At 48.1% G+C, this 19,821-nt stretch overlaps 1 protein-coding gene across 1 annotated transcript in view; it reads left to right on the top strand.

The window, feature by feature from the left end:
* The first annotated feature begins 3,491 nt into the window (after window positions 1-3,491).
* The window catches only part of LOC149443803 (protein mono-ADP-ribosyltransferase PARP15-like), a 148,616-nt gene continuing 132,286 nt past the window's right edge, over window positions 3,492-19,821 (top strand). The window contains exons 1-2 of the mRNA XM_089655261.1: window positions 3,492-3,804; window positions 5,162-5,301. Coding sequence (XP_089511387.1) covers window positions 5,266-5,301 — 36 coding nt within the window. The 5' untranslated portion in view covers window positions 3,492-3,804; window positions 5,162-5,265. The remainder of the gene's footprint in view (window positions 3,805-5,161; window positions 5,302-19,821) is intronic.

The raw sequence follows: 19,821 nt of genomic DNA on the forward strand, positions 1-19,821 counted from the left end.
TAGATTACTATACAGGGATACTACATCCATATATTACTATACAGGGATACTACATCCATATATTACTATACAGGGATACTACATCCATAGATTACTATACAGGGATACCACATCCATAGATTACTATACAGGGATACTACATCCATATATTACTATACAGGGATACTACATCCATATATTACTATACAGGGATACTACATCCATATATTACTATACAGGGATACTACACCCATAGATTACTATACAGGGATACTACACCCATATATTACTATACAGGGATACTACATCCATATATTACTATACAGGGATACTACATCCATATATTACTATACAGGGATACTACACCCATATATTACTATACAGGGATACTACATCCATAGATTACTATACAGGGATACTACATCCATAGATTACTATACAGGGATACTACATCCATAGATTACTATACAGGGATACTACACCCATATATTACTATACAGGGATACTACATCCATAGATTACTATACAGGGATACTACATCCATATATTACTATACAGGGATACTACATCCATAGATTACTATACAGGGATACTACACCCATATATTACTATACAGGGATACTACATCCATAGATTACTATACAGGGATACTACATCCATATATTACTATACAGGGATACTACATCCATAGATTACTATACGGGGATACTACATCCATATATTACTATACGGGGATACTACATCCATAGATTACTATACAGGGATACTACATCCATAGATTACTATACAGGGATACTACACCCATATATTACTATACAGGGATACTACATCCATATATTACTATACAGGGATACTACACCCATATATTACTATACAGGGATACTACATCCATAGATTACTATACAGGGATACTACACCCATATATTACTATACAGGGATACTACACCCATATATTACTATACAGGGATACTACATCCATAGATTACTATACAAGGATACTACACCCATATATTACTATACAGGGATACTACACCCATATATTACTATACAGGGATACTACATCCATAGATTACTATACAGGGATACTACATCCATATATTACTATACAGGGATACTACACCCATATATTACTATACAGGGATACTACATCCATATATTACTATACAGGGATACTACATCCATATATTACTATACAGGGATACTACATCCATATATTACTATACAGGGATACTACATCCATAGATTACTATACGGGGATACTACACCCATATATTACTATACAGGGATACTACATCCATATATTACTATACAGGGATACTACATCCATAGATTACTATACAGGGATACTACATCCATATATTACTATACAGGGATACTACATCCATATATTACTATACGGGGATACTACATCCATAGATTACTATACAGGGATACTACATCCATATATTACTATACAGGGATACTACATCCATACATTACTATACGGGGATACTACATCCATAGATTACTATACAGGGATACTACATCCATAGATTACTATACAGGGATACTACATCCATATATTACTATACAGGGATACTACATCCATATATTACTATACAGGGATACTACAACAACTGCTCCCCCTTTGTCCGCTGGTTTGATGGTGATGGCCTGATTATTGCGCACATCGTGTATCGCCCTTCACTCCAGTGGTGAAAGATTGTACAGAATTTTCATTGCTGGGTGGATATCAGGGATGTGGCTCGCAGTCTGAAGCTATCAATATAGGTGTCCAGTTTGGGGTTGCGTCCTTGTGGGGGGTGTGAAGCAGCTGTTCTCTTTCTTTGTGTAGCACTCCATTGTTCTAGGATTCCTTTCATTACTGTGGAAATATTCTTTGAGCCTTATGCAGGCCATAGACGGGTCGAAAATCGGCCGATTTTTCTTTTAAAAAACGAAAAATCGGTCGTTCAAGCGGCCGACGTAACCATCAATGGTAAAAAAAATCGGCCGATTTTCATCCCGTCTATAGCCGGCAAAAAGTGTCCCTGCAGAGAGCTCTGCTATTTCTTTGACAGTTCCTTGACATTTACAGCGGTTGCAACAATGTATCTATTTGTATCCATTTCGGATACAGATGTTTTTATTCTGAAACAAATAGATACAATGTTGCAACCTCTGTAAATGTCAAGGAACTGTCAAAGAAATAGCGGAGCTCTCTGCAGGGACACTTTTTGCCGGCCTGGAATTCCTCTTATTTTTCATCCCTCTTATTTTTCATCCCTCTTCTTCTTCTTCTTCTTCATCACCATCCTCTTCTTCTTCATCATCATCATCATCATCCTCTTCTTCTTCATCATCATTATCCTCTTCTTCTTCTTCTACTTCTTCCTCATCCTCATCCTCTTCTTCTTCTTCTTCTTCTTCTTCTTCATCATCATCCTCTTCTTCTTCATCCTCATCCTCTTCTTCTTCTTCTTCTTCTTCTTATTCTTCATCATCCTCTTCTTCTTCTTCTTCTTCTTCATCCTCATTTTCTTCTTTTTCTTCTTCATCATCATCCTCTTCTTCTTCTTCTTCTTCTTCTTCTTCATCCTCATTTTCTTCTTCTTCATCCTCTTCTTCTTCTTCATCCTCTTCTTCTTCTTCTTCATCCTCCTCTTCTTCTTCTTCATCCTCATCTTCTTCTTAATCATCATCATCCTCTTCTTCATCATCCTCATCCTCTTCTTCTTCTTCTTCTTCTTCTTCTTCTTCTACATCTTCCTCATCCTCATCCTCTTCTTCTTCTTCTTCTTCTTCTTCTTCTTCTTCATCCTCTTCTTCTTCTTCTACTTCATCATCCTCATCCTCTTATTCTACTTCTTCTACTTCATCATCATCATCCTCTTCTTCTTCATCCTCATCCTCTTCTTCTACTTCATCCTCATCTCGTCTTCTTCTTCTTCATCATCATCCTCATCCTCTTCTTCTTCTTCATCATCATCCTCATCCTCTTCTTCTTCTTCATCATCCTCTTCTTCTTCTACATCTTCTTCATCCTCATCCTCTTCTTCTTCTTCTACATCTTCTTCATCATCCTCTTCTTCTTCTTCTACTTCATCATCATCATCCTCTTATTCTTCTTCTTCATCCTCATCCTCCTCTTCTTCTTCATCCTCATCCTCATCTTCTTCTTCTTCATCCTCATCTTCTTCTTCCTCTTCTTCTTTTTGTCTTCCTGTTGCAGGTCACGGCTCATGCGCAGATTTTTTATTGGTAAAAAATTGGCCGATTTGCCCATCATTGCCGCGAAAATCGGCCGATCGGCAAAATCGGCCGTTTTTTTTCCAACTTTACCGATAACAAAATCTGCCAAAATACCGAAAAACGGCCGAACAAATAGCCCACTAACAATCCGAAAATCGGACGATTTTCGACCCATCTATGGCCTGCATTAGTCTCCTGAAGAAATCCTCCATATCTGACAATACTTGTAAACGATCCAATTTGGTGGTTGGGCAGAATTAAGGCCTTTGGAGAGAAGAGGAGGAGAAACTAAAAACTGAAAAACAGAAAGTGAAAGTCAGCCGAGAGCCATTTTCTGCTCCACACCCAACACAGACATCTCCATGTCACTGCCATAGACCGTCACCCTCTCAGAGGAACACAGAATGGAGGGCAAACCCACCGGCTTCCCCGTACTACTTCAGTGGGATCAGGGGATCGAGGAGCTGAAAAAACGAAAGAAAACCCTTCTGCTGTATTTCCAAAATCCCAACAAGTCTAACGGAGGAGAATGTTAGATTCCCGATACCGACTGCAGCCGGGGATACGTCACCATATACTTCAAGGAGCAGAAAGGTAGGTACTGGGGTAAGAGTTACTTATATATACTACAAGAAGGGGGCAGGTAAGTACTGAGGACTGGAGGGGATCCTCATACACTACAAGGAGGGGCAGGTAAGTACTGAGGACTGGAGGGGGATCCTCATACACTACAAGGAGGAGGCAGGTAAGTACTGAGGACTGGAGGGGATCCTCATACACTACAAGGAGGAGGCGGGTAAGTACTGAGGACTGGAGGGGATCCTCATACACTTTAAGGAGGGGGCAGGTAAGTACTGAGGATTGGAGGGGATCCTCATACACCACAAGGAGGGGGCAGGTAAGTACTGAGGATTGATGGGGATCCTCATACACCACAAGGAGGAGGCAGGTAAGTATTGAGAATTGAAGGGGATCCTCATATACCACAAGGAGGGGGCAGGTAAGTACTGAGGACTGGAGGGAATCCTCATACACTACAAGGAGGGGGCAGGTAAGTACTGAGGACTGGAGGGGATCCTCATACACTACAAGGAGGGGGCAGGTAAGTACTGAGGACTGGAGGGGATCCTCATACACTACAAGGAGGAGGCAGGTAAGTACTGAGGACTGGAGGGGATCCTCATACACTACAAGGAGGAGGCAGGTAAGTACTGAGGACTGGAGGGGATCCTCATACATTACAAGGAGGAGGCAGGTAAGTACTGAGGATTGGAGGGGATCCTCATACACTACAAGGAGGGGGCAGGTAAGTACTGAGGACTGGAGGGGACCCTCATACACTACAAGGAGGAGGCAGGTAAGTACCGAGGACTGGCGGGGATCCTCATACACTACAAGGAGGGGGCAGGTAAGTACCGAGGACTGGAGGGGATCCTCATACACTACAAGGAGGAGGCAGGTAAGTACTGAGGACTGGAGGGGATCCTCATACACTACAAGGAGGGGGCAGGTAAGTACTGAGGACTGGAGGGGATCCTCATACACTACAAGGAGGGGGCAGGTAAGTACTGAGGACTGGAGGGGATCCTCATATATTACAAGGAGGAGGCAGGTAAGTACTGAGGACTGGAGGGGATCCTCATACACTACAAGGAGGAGGCAGGTAAGTACTGAGGACTGGAGGGGATCCTCATACACTACAAGGAGGAGGCAGGTAAGTACTGAGGACTGGAGGGGATCCTCATACACTACAAGGAGGAGGCAGGTAAGTACTGAGGACTGGAGGGGATCCCCTGTCATGTAATAATAGAGAATGTATATACATATTTGGATAATAAAACATCTAATATATCAATTTATATTAAAATACCAAATAAATAAATTCTGTTGTACTTTTCCGTTACGTTTCCTGTAGAAATATTTGAATATTTATATTTATTTTTTTTCACAGATCAGCAAAGGGTTGTGCAGAAAAATCCTCATCATCTTCTATTACAAGGCGGGAGCACATTATCGCTGCGCGTCTCATTACCGGACACAGAAAACGCTCAGAAAATGGGCGGTTCTTCCTCCTCACTGGACGCTTCCCATGTAAGTTCCACTTCTATTGTTACTGTAGCGCTACCCTTTAGGAGCCGCTGACATTTTGGGTCCCCCTATAGTCCTGCACAGCCAGGCAACACGCATTGTCTTCCACACTTTGCACACTGGAGTCAGCAAACAGTGCTTGAGCTTGGTTTTGGGGTTGATAACTTGGATGGGGTTGAGGAGTGTATGGGATGCCCAAGGGAACTGTGAACTGGAGGACCAACTATGTTCACAATTGCAGACCACAATAGTCTCTCATTTAGGAGCCCTCCAGCTCTCCCAGAGGTGTACCTCCTCCATCCTCAGATGAATCCTCCTCTTCACCCAGCTGTCCTGAGGGTATTCCCAGGGTAAGGGGGCCCAGAAGCTGCCAATTGAGCACAGCAGTCCCAGAAGAGAATCTAGTTGGGTTTTCCACCTGACTGCCCTCTCCCCTTATCCAGCCCAGGGGGTCTAGGAGTACCCACATTGTCCACCCTGTAATGAACACAGTGGGTGATCGGTACCAATCATGATCACTCATTGTATTAATTCAGGAAAGGAAGGGGCTGGTAAATGTGACATATTTACGGGACCCTTGGACTCTCCATCCCGAGACATCCTATTGAGTGCTTGCAGTTGCCAGTGGGAAGGAGAGGAGGGAAGCCAGCAGCACTTTGGGGGGTGGGGCCCAGAGGGGTCCTGGGCAGTGTTGTAAATATTAACCGTTTCAATACCGGGCAATTTTCCCCCTTCCTGCCATTTTTCAGGTTTCAGCGCTGTCACACTTTGAATGACAATTGCGCGGTCATACAACATTGTACCCAAACTAAAATTTTATCATTTTCTTCACACAACTAGAGCTTTCTTTTGGTGGTATTTAATCACCGCTGGGGTTTTTATTTTTTGCTAAAGTAACAAAAAAAGACCCAAGATTTTGAAAAAAAAACACATTTTTTTTTGTTTCTGTTATAAAAGTTTACAAATAAATAATTGTTCTTCATAAATTTAGGCCGAGATGTATTCTGCTCCATGTCTTTGGTGAAAATAACCCAAATTAGGATGTATTATTTAGTTTGTAGGAAAGTTATAGAGTTCACAAACTATGGTATAGATCTGATTATTGATCAATCCTGCAGTACTGACAGCCAATCTAATTTCTTGAGGTCCAAGAATGTCAGAATAGTACAGATATCCCCCAAATGTCAGGACAGTACAGATATCCCCCAAATGTCAGAATAGTACAGATATCCCCCAAATGTCAGAACAGTACAGATATCCCCCAAATGTCAGGACAGTACAGATATCCCCCAAATGTCAGTGCAGTACAGATATCCCCCCAAATGTCAGTGCAGTACAGATATCCCCCCAAATGTCAGGACAGTACAGATATCCCCCCAAATGTCAGGACAGTACAGATATCCCCCCAAATGTCAGGACAGTACAGATATCCCCCCAAATGTCAGGACAGTACAGATATCCCCCAAATGTCAGGACGGTACAGATATCCCCCAAATGTCAGAATAGTACAGAGATCCCCCAAATGTCAGGACAGTACAGAGATCCCCCAAATGACCCCTTTTGCAGAGTAGACAGTCCGACGTACTTCATAAGAGGAATGGCAAGTTTTTTGAAGTTGTATTTTTTTGTCATAATTTTTCGGAAAATGAAAAAATTAAAACAATTATTTTCACTATTTTTTTTTTATATACTGTCACCAGTGCAGTACAGCGTCATCATATAACTGGCATGGCGGTGATCAGGGACACTGACTGGTGACAGTATGAAAAAAAAAAATATATATATATATTTTTTTTTAATTTTTTTTATTTTTTTATTATATTTAATTTTTTATTACTTTTTTTTTTTTTTTTTTAAGATTTTTTTTTCATATTTTACTATGACCAAAGTAGTACAATGTTACCATAGTAACATTGTACTACTTTGGGGAAGTGATCAGTATTTTTTTTTTTTTTTACACAATTTCCTTATAGCAAAGAATTACTTTGCTATAAGCAAGCATTTACCTGAATGAAATCGATTCATTCAGCTTTTTTTTTTATTTTTGTGCTTAGCTGTGATTTGGTCGCAGCTAATCACATGACATGTGCATGTGATTAGCTGTGACCATTCACAGCTAGGCACTAGTATACAATGGATGGCATCATGAATGAAGCCATCCATGTATACAACTGTCATGTGACCTGCTGTGATTGGTCACAGCAGGTCACATGGTACCAGCAACGGGAGCTGGTACACGGGCACAGGTGCACGGGCGGTGACAGATTGCACTGCTGCGCCGCTCTGCAGGAGCGCAAACTGCGCATGAATGCAGGGACACTTTTGAAGCCGCAAAATGGCCATTGGCCGGGGGGCTAATGGTTAAAAGATACTTCACATCAAACATGGAGATCCAGCCCTTCTCTGGATGACCCGGGTGTATTTATATATGTACTATTCCCGCAGCAACCAATAGTCCTTTTCCAGAGAGATGCATTTATTCGGATAAAGATATTTGTTACAGATAACTCATATCAAATATGGATATATATGCACCATCCAGCATATGTATATAGATATAATATACACCTAGGTAGCCCCCGTATCCTGACCTGTGCTCTGCTCCAGGTATCCCCACGTGTGCTCTGTCCCTTTGTTCTGTGTCCTGTGTTAATATACACATTTTCCCCATTCAGTACAATGGCAAGCACTCTGATTGGCCACTTTTAGTAGCATGTTTGATCTTATGTGTCTAGACCTAGAAACTTCCCCTGTCTCTCCATATATTTACCCAAAAACAGGTTAACCCAACACAACAAAGGTCAGTAATTACCTCCTGCATACATTAACATAGTAAGGTGTCCTTTTGGTGTGTAAAGTGGTCTTATCACTCAACAGTGTGTGTTTCAATGTCTTCAATACATATACATATATATTACACACAATATACTACAGGCAGGAGGGGGGAAACATATGGTGCACAGGGAGGGTGATGGGTGCGGCAGGTTCCAATTACTGGAACCAATACCCTGTAGGTCTCTCTCTGCAGCAGCTGAAAGCCAGCAGGATGGAGAGGAGAAGAAGCCGGCTTTCAGCTGCTGCAGAGAGATCCATACAGAGGATTGATTCATGGAACTGAACCCTCCCCACTGTGCTGATCACCCTCCCTGCCCACATCTGATTAACCTACCTGCCTTGGACCCCCTGCTGGCCTGGGTTCCATACAGGTGGACTACTGGTACCCCCTTATCCACGGCCCCGCTTCTCTGTTCCCCAGGCGCTGCCATACTTAAGGGTTGCCTTGGTCACCATACCAGCCATACCACAGCCCACCTGTCCTGAGGTGAACTCCTGCCTCACTCACAGGCTGACTCATCCCCAGGCTGCTACTCAAGCTCCAAAAAAAAAACAAAAACAAAAATCCAACAACAAACAGCCTATCTAAGTTGGAGGGCGTTACGTTCCAAAGAGATGAATCCATTCATTTTGTGTCTGTTACAGTGGGGCAAAAAAGTATTCAGTCACCACCAATGGTGCAAGTTCTCCCACTTACAGAGATGAGAGAGGCCTGTAATTGGCATCATAGGGAGACCTCAACTATGAGAGACAAAATGAGAAAACAAATCCAGACAATCACATTGGCTGATCTGGAAAGAATTTATTTGCAAATTATGGTGGAAAATAAGTATTTGGTCACCTACAAACAAGCAACATTTCTGGCTCTCACAGACCTGGACCTTCTTCTTTAAGAGGCTCCTCTGTCCTGCACTCATTACCTGTATCAATGGCTCCTGTTTGAACTTGTTATCAGTATAAAAGACACCTGTCCACAACCTCAAACAGTCACACTCCAAACTCCACTATGGTGAAGACCAAAGAGCTGTCGAAGGACACCAGTCCTGGGTGCTCCCCAGTGTCGGGGGGTGGTGCTCCCCAGTGTCGGGGGGTGATGCTCCCCAGTATCGGGGGACGATGCTCCCCAGTGTTAGGGGGTGATGCTCCCCAGTGTCGGGGGGACATGCTCCCCAGTTTCAGGGAGTGATACTCCCCAGTGTCGGGGGGTGATTCTCCCCAGTGTCGGGGGATGATGGTCCCCAGTGTCAGGGGGTGATGCTCCCCAGTGTCGGGGGACGATGCTCCCCAGTGTCAGGGGACGATGCTCCCCAGTGTCGGGGGACGATGCTCCCCAGTGTCGGGGGGTGATGCTCCCCAGTGTCGGGGGGGTGATGCTCCCCAGTTTCAGGGGACGATGCTCTCCAGTGTCGGGGGGATGATGCTCCCCAGTGTCAGGGAGTGATACTCCAAAGTGTCGGGGGGTGATGCTCCCCAGTGTCGGGGGACGATGCTCCCCAGTGTTGGGGGACGATGCTCCCCAGTGTCGGGGGGTGATGCTCCCCAGTGTCGGGGGGTGATGCTCCCCAGTGTCGGGGGGATGATGCTCCCCAGTGTCGGGGGGGTGATGCTCCCCAGTGTCAGGGAGTGATACTCCAAAGTGTCGGGGGGTGATGCTCCCCAGTGTCGGGGGACGATGCTCCCCAGTGTCGGGGTGTGATGGTCTCCAGTGTCGGTGGGGTAGATGCTCCCCAGTGTCGGGGTGTGATGGTCTCCAGTGTCGGTGGGGTAGATGCTCCCCAGTGTCGGGGGGTGATGCTCCCCAGTGTCGGGGGGTGATGCTCCCCAGTGTCGGGGGGATGATGCTCCCCAGTGTCGGGGGGGTGATGCTCCCCAGTGTCAGGGAGTGATACTCCAAAGTGTCGGGGGGTGATGCTCCCCAGTGTCGGGGGACGATGCTCCCCAGTGTCGGGGTGTGATGGTCTCCAGTGTCGGTGGGGTAGATGCTCCCCAGTGTCGGGGGGGCGATGCTCCGTTTTCACCATTTGGTAGTTGAAGAAAATGGAAGTTTTTAGAATTTATATTAGAATAGAAGGTCTAAAAACAGCAGATAATGGAAAGTGCCTGCGTGTGTAACACTCTGGGTCCAAAGACAAGGCGCTCACCAGACATGGAATCCCATCTGCCAATCAAAAAAGAGGGGAACAGAAGGGGGAAGAGGTTAGCCCAATATCCATTGTTGAAGTGCTTAGAAGGGTCATTTTTAAAAAAATAATAAACATTTTATACTTACCTAGTGTGTGTAATGGATTTGCACAGAGCAGCCCGGATCCTCCTCTTCTGGGGTCCCCCTGCTGGCGCTCCTTGCTCTTCCCTCTTCATCAGGTGCCCCCATAGTATTGATGGGCTGAACAACCCCCTGTTAGGTTCTCAGTCAAACATTTGAACCTAAAGAAAGTTCACTGTGCATATCGAACATAATGCAAGTCTATGGGACTCAAACTTGTAGATTCAAACGTGCCCATTTTGAAGGCTTATAGGCCATTAAAGGGATATGGGAACTCGGGGACGGCCCTGAGAGACACGAATCAGTGAAAAACTGTTTTTCAATAAAAGGGGCAGTCATTTTTCATTTCATTGAATATCATGCCTGGTGGGGGAGGGGGGAGGAGGTTCCCCTTAAACTACCTGCAACACTGCCCCTAACTACCTCACCGACCTGATTCCCAAGTACCACCCTACCCGTACCCTTCGCTCTTCACAGGACCTCCTTCTATCTTGCTCCCTGGTCTCCTCCTCACACGCACGACTGCAAGACTTCTCCAGGTCCTCCCCCATCCTCTGGAACTCACTACCCCAATCCATCAGACTGTCACCTTCCCTCCTCACCTTCAGGCGCTCCCTGAAAACCCACCTCTTCAGGGAAGCCTACCCCACCCTCACCTAACAGCCGCTGCCCTTCCCTCCTCCTACCACTCCATCCCCCACAGCCATTTCCTCCTGTGCCTCTACCCCCTCCCTCCTAGATTGTAAGCTCGAAAGAGTAGGGCCCTCTAACCCCTCGTGTGCTGTTTGTTGTTACTGTACTGTGCCATGTATTGTCCCCCCCTCTATTGTACAGCGCTGAGCAAACCCTTTGGCGCTATATAAACTCGATAAATAAATAAATAAAGTTGCACATCTGTACAATGTATAGAACCCGAATAACAATAAAGGTCAAAGGCTCCTACAGTAGTTAGTTTCACATAAATTTGACAGCAATTGTGCCCAATAACCATAGAAGCCACCTATCAGTGCCAGTCAGTGCCACCCATCAGTGCTGCCTATCAGTGCGCATCAGTGCCACCTTTCAGTGCCCATCAGTGCTGCCTATCAGTGGCAGTCAGTGCCACCTATCAGTGCCAGTCAGTGCTGCCTATTAGTGCCATATGAGTGCTGCATTTTAGTGCACTTCAGCAATGCCTGTCAATGCCCATCAGTGCCACCTACCAGTGCCTCCTCATCAGTGCCCATCAATGCTGCCTATCAGTGCCCATCAGTGCAGCCTCATTAGCGCACATCAGTGAAGGAGAAAAATCACTTATTTACAAAATTTTATAACGGAAACTAAGAAAAAACTTTTTTTTTTCAAAATGTTCAGCTGTTTTTGGTTTGTTTAGCAAAAAAATAAAAACCCCGAGGTGATTACCACCAAAATAAAGCTCTATCTGTCTCAAAAAAATGATAAAAATGTAATCTAGGTACAGTGTTGCATGACCGTGCAATTGTCATTCAAAATGTGACAGCTCTGAAAGCTGAAAATTGGCCTGGGCAGAAAGGGGGTAGAAGTGCCCGGGAGGCAGGAAGGGGGTAGAAGTGCCCTGTAGGCAGGAAGGGGGTAGAAGTGTCCGGTAGGCAGGAAGGGGGTAGAAGTGCCCTGTAGGCAGGAAGGGGGTAGAAGTGCCCGGTAGGCGGGAAGGGGGTAGAAGTGCCCTGTAGGCGGGAAGGGGGTAGAAGTGCCCTGTAGGCAGGAAGGGGGTAGAAGTGTCCGTAGGCAGGAAGGGGGTAGAAGTGCCTGGTAGGCAGGAAGAGGGTAGATGTGCCCTGTAGGCAGGAAGGGGGTAGATGTGCCTGGTAGGCAGGAAGAGGGTAGATGTGCCCTGTAGGCAGGAAGGGGGTAGATGTGTCCGGTAGGCAGGAAGGGAGTAGAGTGTACCCTGTAGGCAGGAAGGGGGTAGAAGTGCCCAGTAGGCAGGAAGGGGGTAGAAGTGCCCGTTAGGCAGGAAGGGGGTAGAAGTGCCCTGTAGGCAGGAAGGGGGTAGAAGTGCCCTGTAGGCAGGAAGGGGGTAGAAGTGCCCTGTAGGCAGGAAGGGGGTATAAGTTCCCTGTAGGCAGGAAGGGGGTAGAAGTGCCCGTAGGCAGGAAGGGGGTGACAGTGCCCTGTTGGCAGGAAGGGGGTAGATGTGCCTGGTAGGCAGGAAGGGGGTAGATGTGTCCGGTAGGCAGGAAGGGAGTAGAAGTACCCTGTAGGCAGGAAGGGGGTAGAAGTACCCAGTAGGCAGGAAGGGGGTAGAAGTGCCCGGTAGGCAGGAAGGGGGTAGAAATTTCCGGTAGGCAGGAAGGGGGTAGAAGTGCCCGGTAGGCAGGAAGGGGGTAGAAGTGCCCGGTGGGCAGGAATGGGGTAGAAGTGCTCTGTAGGCAGGAAGGGGGTAGAAGTGCCCTGTAGGCAGGAAGGGAGTAGAAGTGCCCGGTGGGCAGGAATGGGGTAGAAGTGCTCTGTAGGCAGGAAGGGGGTAGAAGTGCCCGTTAGGCAGGAAGGGGGTAGAAGTGTCCTGTAGGCAGGAAGGGGGTAGAAGTGCCCGGGGGGGCAGGAAGGGGGTAGAAGTGCCCTGTAGGCAGGAAGGGAGTAGAAGTGCCCGGTAGGCAAGAAGGGGGTAGAAGTGCCCTGTAGGCAGGAAGGGGGTAGAAGTGCCCGTTAGGCAGGAAGGGGGTAGAAGTGCCCGGTAGGCAGGAAGGGGGTAGAAGTGTCCGGTAGGCAGGAAGGGGGTAGAAGTGCCCTGTAGGCAGGAAGGGGGTAGAAGTGTCCGGTAGGCAGGAAGGGGGTAGAAGTGCCCTGTAGGCAGGAAGGGGGTAAAAGTGCCCTGTAGGCAGGAAGGGGGTAAAAGTGCCCTGTAGGCAGGAAGGGGGTAAAAGTGCCCTATAGGCAGGAAGGGGGTATAAGTGCCCTGTAGGCAGGAAGGGGGTATAATTTCCCTGTAGGCAGGAAGGGGGTAGAAGTGCCCGTAGGCAGGAAGGGGGTAGAAGTGCCCGTAGGCAGGAAGGGGGTGACAGTGCCCTGTTGGCAGGAAGGGGGTAGATGTGCCTGGTAGGCAGGAAGGGGGTAGATGTGCCCTGTAGGCAGGAAGGGGGTAGATGTGTCCGGTAGGCAGGAAGGGGGTAGAAGTGCCCGTTAGGCAGGAAGGGGGTAGAAGTGCCCGGTAGGCAGGAAGGGGGTAGAAGTGCCCTGTAGGCAGGAAGGGGGTAGAAGTGTCCGGTAGGCAGGAAGGGGGTAGAAGTGCCCTGTAGGCAGGAAGGGGGTAGAAGTGCCCTGTAGGCAGGAAGGGGGTAGAAGTGCCCTGTAGGCAGGAAGGGGGTAGAAGTGTCCGGTAGGCAGGAAGGGGGTAGAAGTGTCCGGTAGGCAGGAAGGGGGTAGAAGTGCCCTGTAGGCAGGAAGGGGGTAGAAGTGCCCTGTAGGCAGGAAGGGGGTAGAAGTGCCCTGTAGGCAGGAAGGGGGTAGAAGTGCCCTGTAGGCAGGAAGGGGATATAAGTTCCCTGTAGGCAGGAAGGGGGTAGAAGTGCCCGTAGGCAGGAAGGGGGTAGAAGTGCCCTGTTGGCAGGAAGGGGGTAGATGTGCCTGGTAGGCAGGAAGGGGGTAGATGTGCCCTGTAGGCAGGAAGGGGGTAGATGTGTCCGGTAGGCAGGAAGGGAGTAGAAGTGTCCTGTAGGCAGGAAGGGGGTAGATGTGCCCTGTAGGCAGGAAGGAGGTAGAAGTGTCCTGTAGGCAGGAAGGGGGTAGAAGTGCCCTGTAGGCAGGAAGGGGGTAGAAGTGCCCAGTAGGCAGGAAGGGGGTAGAAGTGCCCGGTAAGCAGGAAGGGGGTAGAAATTTCCGGTAGGCAGGAAGGGGGTAGAAGTGCCCGGTAGGCAGGAAGGGGGTAGAAGTGCCCTGTAGGCAGGAAGGGAGTAGAAGTGCCCGGTGGGCAGGAATGGGGTAGAAGTGCTCTGTAGGCAGGAAGGGGGTAGAAATGCCCATTAGGCAGGAAGGGGGTAGAAGTGTCCTGTAGGCAGGAAGGGGGTAGAAGTGCCCGAGGGGGCAGGAAGGGGGTAGAAGTGCCCTGTAGGCAGGAAGGGAGTAGAAGTGCCCGGTAGGCAAGAAGGGGGTAGAAGTGCCATGTAGGCAGGAAGGGGGTATAAGTTCCCTGTAGGCAGGAAGGGGGTATCAGTGCCATATAGGCATGTCCCTTTTTGTAACTGCTTTCTTCTGTATAGAACCTACCTGACATTTTTATTTTAAAAAAAAACAACAAAGCAGTGTGGGGTCCCCCCTCCCTAATCTATACAGACCCTTTAGGTCTGGTAGGAAGGTTACGAGGGTCCCCACAGTGAAATTTGTTTCAGAAAAGTGCGTGGGGTTTCCCCTAAAAGCCATACCTGACCCTTTAGTAGGACTTTGAGGGGGGACCCCACCCTCCAAAAATGGGGAAAAAAGTGTGGGATCCCCCTAAATTCCAGGAAAGGGGGGGACAAACGAGCACCCCTCTTCCTCCCTGGGCCTTACCAGGCTACGTGCCCTCAATATTGGGATGGTGTCCCTATGCCGATGAGGACAAGGGCCTCTTCCTCACAACCCTGGGCTGTGGTTGTGGGGGTCTGCGGGCAGGGGCTTATCGGAATCTGGAAGCCCCCTTTAACAAGGAGGCCCCCAGATCCCGCCCGCCCCCATGTGAATGAGTATACGGTACATGGTACCGCTACCCGTTCACAAAAAATGGGGTGAGGACGTGACAAGGGGGTGAGATCACCCCCACCCCCTTGTGACATCATCATGCCCTGTGATTGGCCACAGCACAGCACCTGACCTGTGCTCAGGTGCTATGCTTTGGCCAATCACAATGCATTGTCAGGGTGCAGTGCACATGGGACGCAGCAGGCGAATAGCCCGCCGAATGCCCTTGCCGTTCATGTGTCCACAGTATACATGAATGGCCGATGTTGAGTCGAACTAATGTTGGACTCGAACATAAAGACTGTGACGGGAGTCACTTTGGGTGGGGGGCCCATGGAACACAGCTCACTATGGAGAGGTGGGGAGACCCCTGTCTCAGCTCCCCATATCCCTCTTATGTGTAAGTCACCCTGTGCCTGTTAGGGGTACAGGGTGATCTGTCCTAATATTGTGTAGACATGTATAGGAGATAGGTGGGGTGGGGGGTTGTGGATTGTTTAATGCCATGTGGTTGCATCCCATTGTTCTATTGTGTGTCTTGCTTGGGAGCAAACTATTATGGGATGTATGTTTGTGTATTAGCTTAGTGGGGGGTGTCGCCAGCAGCCCTCCCTCCTGATGGGACTTTCTGCTGGTGTGTCTCTTGTTACTAATGTAGATTGCGTCATTATGCAGGGAGGGGGGGATTGCCCCGCCCTGTGTCATTATGTAGGGAGGGGGGATTGTCCCGAGTGTATATATCTTGTATCTGTGTTCCAATAAACTAGTCTTCCTCCTGGTTTATTTCAAGACTGGTGTCGTCTAGTCTTGTATGGTCTCTGTGGTGTCAGTGGTCGGTGTTCGGACAGATTGGTGTCGTCTAGTCTTGTATGGTCAGCGGTGGTGTCGGTGGTCGGTGTTCGGACAGATTGGTGTCGTCTAGTCTTGTATGGTCAGCGGTGGTGTCAGTGGTCGGTGTTCGGACAGATTGGTGTTGTCTAGTCTTGTATGGTCTGTGGTGGTGTCAGTGGTCGGTGTTCGGACAGATTGGTGTTGTCTAGTCTTGTATGGTCTGTGGTGGTGTCAGTGGTCGGTGTTCGGACAGATTGGTGTTGTCTAGTCTTGTATGGTCTCTGCGGTGTCAGTGGTCGGTGTTCGGACAGATTGGAGTCGTCTAGTCTTGTATGGTCTCTGTGGTGTCAGTGGTCGGTGTTCGGACAGATTGGTGTCGTCTAGTCTTGTATGGTCGGCGGTGGTGTCAGTGGTCGGTGTTCGGACAGATTGGTGTCGTCTAGTCCTGTATGGTCTCTGTGGTGTCAGTGGTCGGTGTTCGGACAGATTGGTGTCTAGTCCTGTATGGTCAGCGGTGGTGTCTGTGGTCGGTGTTCGGACAGATTGGTGTCGTCTAGTCTTGTATGGTCAGCGGTGGTGTCAGTGGTCGGTGTTCGGACGGGGAAGCGGTAACAGAAATACCCAAATGCAGACTGGGGTCGGTGATAAGTGATAAGATAGTGCTCAGCTACTACAATCTGGCAGGAGTTCTATGATGACATCACGCGGTATTATAGTAGTGAAAACATTCATTCATGTCTCTGATGTCAGTGGGGTTCCTAGTGTCAGTGGGGTTCCCGGTGTCAGTGGGGTTCCTGGTGTCAGTGGGGTTCCTGGTGTCGGTGGGGTTCCTGGTGTCAGTGGGGTTCCTGGTGTCAGTGGGGTTCCTGGTGTCAGTGGGGTTCCTCGCTGACAGTTGAATGTTAAAAGAATTGGACGCATTGCCCAACAATTAAAAACATTTTATAAAACGTGGCGTGCCCCCCTCCCCCCATCCATACCAAGCCCTTTGGGTCTGGTATGGATTTTGAGGGGAAGCCCCTACACCACAATTTTTTTTAAAATGGCATGGGGGTCCCCCCCAAAATCCATACCAGACCCTTATCTGAGCATGCAGGTCAGGAAAGGGGGGGACGAGCGAGCACTTCCCCACCCTGAACCATACCAGGCCACATGCCCTCAACATGGGGGTGCTTTGAGGCAGGGGGGCTCCCCCCCCCAAAGCACCTTGTCCCCATGGGCCTCTTCCCCACAACCCGGGCTGGTGGTTGTGGGGGTCTGCGGGCGGGGGGCTTATCGGGATTTGGAAACCCCTTTTGTCAGGAGGCCCCCCATATCCCAGCCCCCCCTATGTGAATGAGTATGGGGTACATGGTACCACTACCCGTTTACAAAAAAAAAGTGTAGTGTAAAAAATGACAAGAGACAGTCTGCAACAAGTCCTTTTTTAAAAAAATAAAAATACAAATAATGTCCCCCGAAGTAGATCCAACGTCAATCACGATGCCCGCCGCCGACCCGAAAAAAAGAAATTAAAAATGCACTCAGCCCTCGATACTGAGTCCCGCCGTCTGACAGCTACACCAGGATGATGATGTCACAAAGGGGCGGGATGTGATGCCATCATAACTTGTGACTGGCCAAAGCATTGCAACTGACTTGTGGTCAGGTCCAATGCTTTGGCCAATCGCAGTGCATTGTGGGGCCCGCCGAACTCCCGTACCGTTTGTGTGTTCACCGAACACGCGAATGGCCCACATTCCAGTCGAACTTACGAACATACAGCCCTTCATTAACCCATAGTAAGCCTGTAAACAAAGGAACACAGCGAGCGCTTAATAATGGAAGCAGCTAATGCACTAAAAAAAAGGGAACAAAAAACCTTTTGAAATAGCGTGCGATAATGTAAAAGTGCAGCTCTTATAACAACATAAATAAATTATAAAGTGCTAGATATACCAATATTATGAGAGATTGTGGAAAATAAATAATATCTGTTGAAGTGAACAAGTGTATGGTAATAAATGTCCAAGTAAATCGAATTTATAGAGATGAGTGATAGTCCCAATAATTAGTGTGAATAATCCTTTGCGTGATGGATTTTCAATTTTCAGATGTGGAATAATCTATCCTGATATTTCAATCATGCATAAACAGATATTCCGGTGACGTGCGGGGTATGGTAAAAATGCACACTCACCAGATGTGCATTTTTAAATGCGCAGTATAATAATGTTTTGAAAATCAGTCAGAGGTCCCCTTTAAAGGTGGGATGGAAATGCAGCCTGGTATGGATATCCCTCCTCTGGATTCTGGGATGGTTAGATGTTACCTGGGTTCCTGGAATGTTAATTGCTCGGTGCAGAGCAAGAAAAGAGGGTGCCCATAGTGTAATAATTTGATAATGAATTCATTATGCAAAACACAAAGAATCCATGGAATTGTGGCAATTCAGCACATTGCTGACATGTAGTATACAGGTGAAACTCGAAAAACTAGAATACGGTGCAAAAGTTCATTGATTTCAGTGCAGCAACTTAAAAGGTGACACTAATATATGAGACTCATTCCATGCAAAGCAAGATAGTTCCAGCCGTGATTTGTCATCATTGTGATGATTATGGCTTACAGCTCATGAAAACCCCAAATCCACAATCTCAGAAAATGAGAATATTCCATGCAATCAATAAAACACGGATTGTACATAGAACAATATCGCACCTCTGAAAAGTAGAAGCTGCATATGTACTCAGTACTTGGTTGGGGCCCCTTTTGCAGCAATTACTGCCTCAATGCGGCGTGGCATGGAAGCTATCAGCCTGTGGCACTGCTGAGGTGTTATGGAAGACCAGGATGCTTCAATAGCGGCCTTCAGCTCTTCTGCATTGTTCGGTCTCATGTCTCTCATCTTTCTCTTGGCAATGCCCCATAGATTCTCTATGGGGTTCAGGTCAGGAGAGTTTGCTGGCCAATCAAGCACAGTCATCCCACGGTCATTGAACCAGGTTTTGGTACATTTGGCAGTGTGGGAGGTGCCAAGTCCAAACTTCACACTGGACTTCAAGCATCTTGCAGTGTGTGCCTCTCCATTCTCCCTCCATACTCGGGGGTCCTTGGGCCTCTCCATTCTTCCTCCATACTCGTGGTCCTTGTGCCTCTCCATTCTTTCTCCATACTCGGGGTCCTTGGGCCTCTCCATTCTTCCTCCATACTCGGGGTCCTTGTGTCTCTCCATTCTCCCTCCATACTCGGGGTCCTTGGGCCTCTCCATTCTCCCTCCATACTCAGGAGCCTTGGGCCTCTCCATTCTTCCTCCATACTCGGGGTCCTTGGGCCTCTCCATTCTTCCTCCATACTCGGGGTCCTTGGGCCTCTCCATTCTTCCTCCATACTCGGGGTCCTTGGGCCTCTCCATTCTTTCTCCATACTCGGGGTCCTTGGGCCTCTCCATTCTCCCTCCATACTCAGGAGCCTTGGGCCTCTCCATTCTTCCTCCATACTCGGGGTCCTTGGGCCTCTCCATTCTTCCTCCATACTCGGGGTCCTTGGGCCTCTCCATTCTTCCTCCATACTCGGGGTCCTTGGGCCTCTCCATTCTTCCTCCATACTCGGGGTCCTTGGGCCTCTCCATTCCTCCTCCATACTCGGGGTCCTTGGGCCTCTCCATTCCTCCTCCATACTCGGGGTCCTTGGGCCTCTCCATTCTTCCTCCATACTCGGGGTCCTTGGGCCTCTCCATTCTTCCTCCATACTCGGGGTCCTTGGGCCTCTCCATTCTTCCTCCATACTCGGGGTCCTTGTGCCTCTCCATTCTTCCTCCATACTCCAGGTCCTTGGTTTCCAAATGAGATGCAAAAGTTGCTCTCCTCAGAAAAGAGGACTTTGGACCACTGAGCAGCAGACCAGGTCTGTTTTTCTTTAGCCCAGGTAAGACGCTTCTG

Source organism: Staurois parvus, unplaced genomic scaffold, assembly GCF_062004578.1.
Source record: "Staurois parvus isolate SC_StPar_1 unplaced genomic scaffold, SC_StPar_1.0 ptg000831l, whole genome shotgun sequence".
NCBI lineage: Eukaryota > Metazoa > Chordata > Amphibia > Anura > Ranidae > Staurois > Staurois parvus.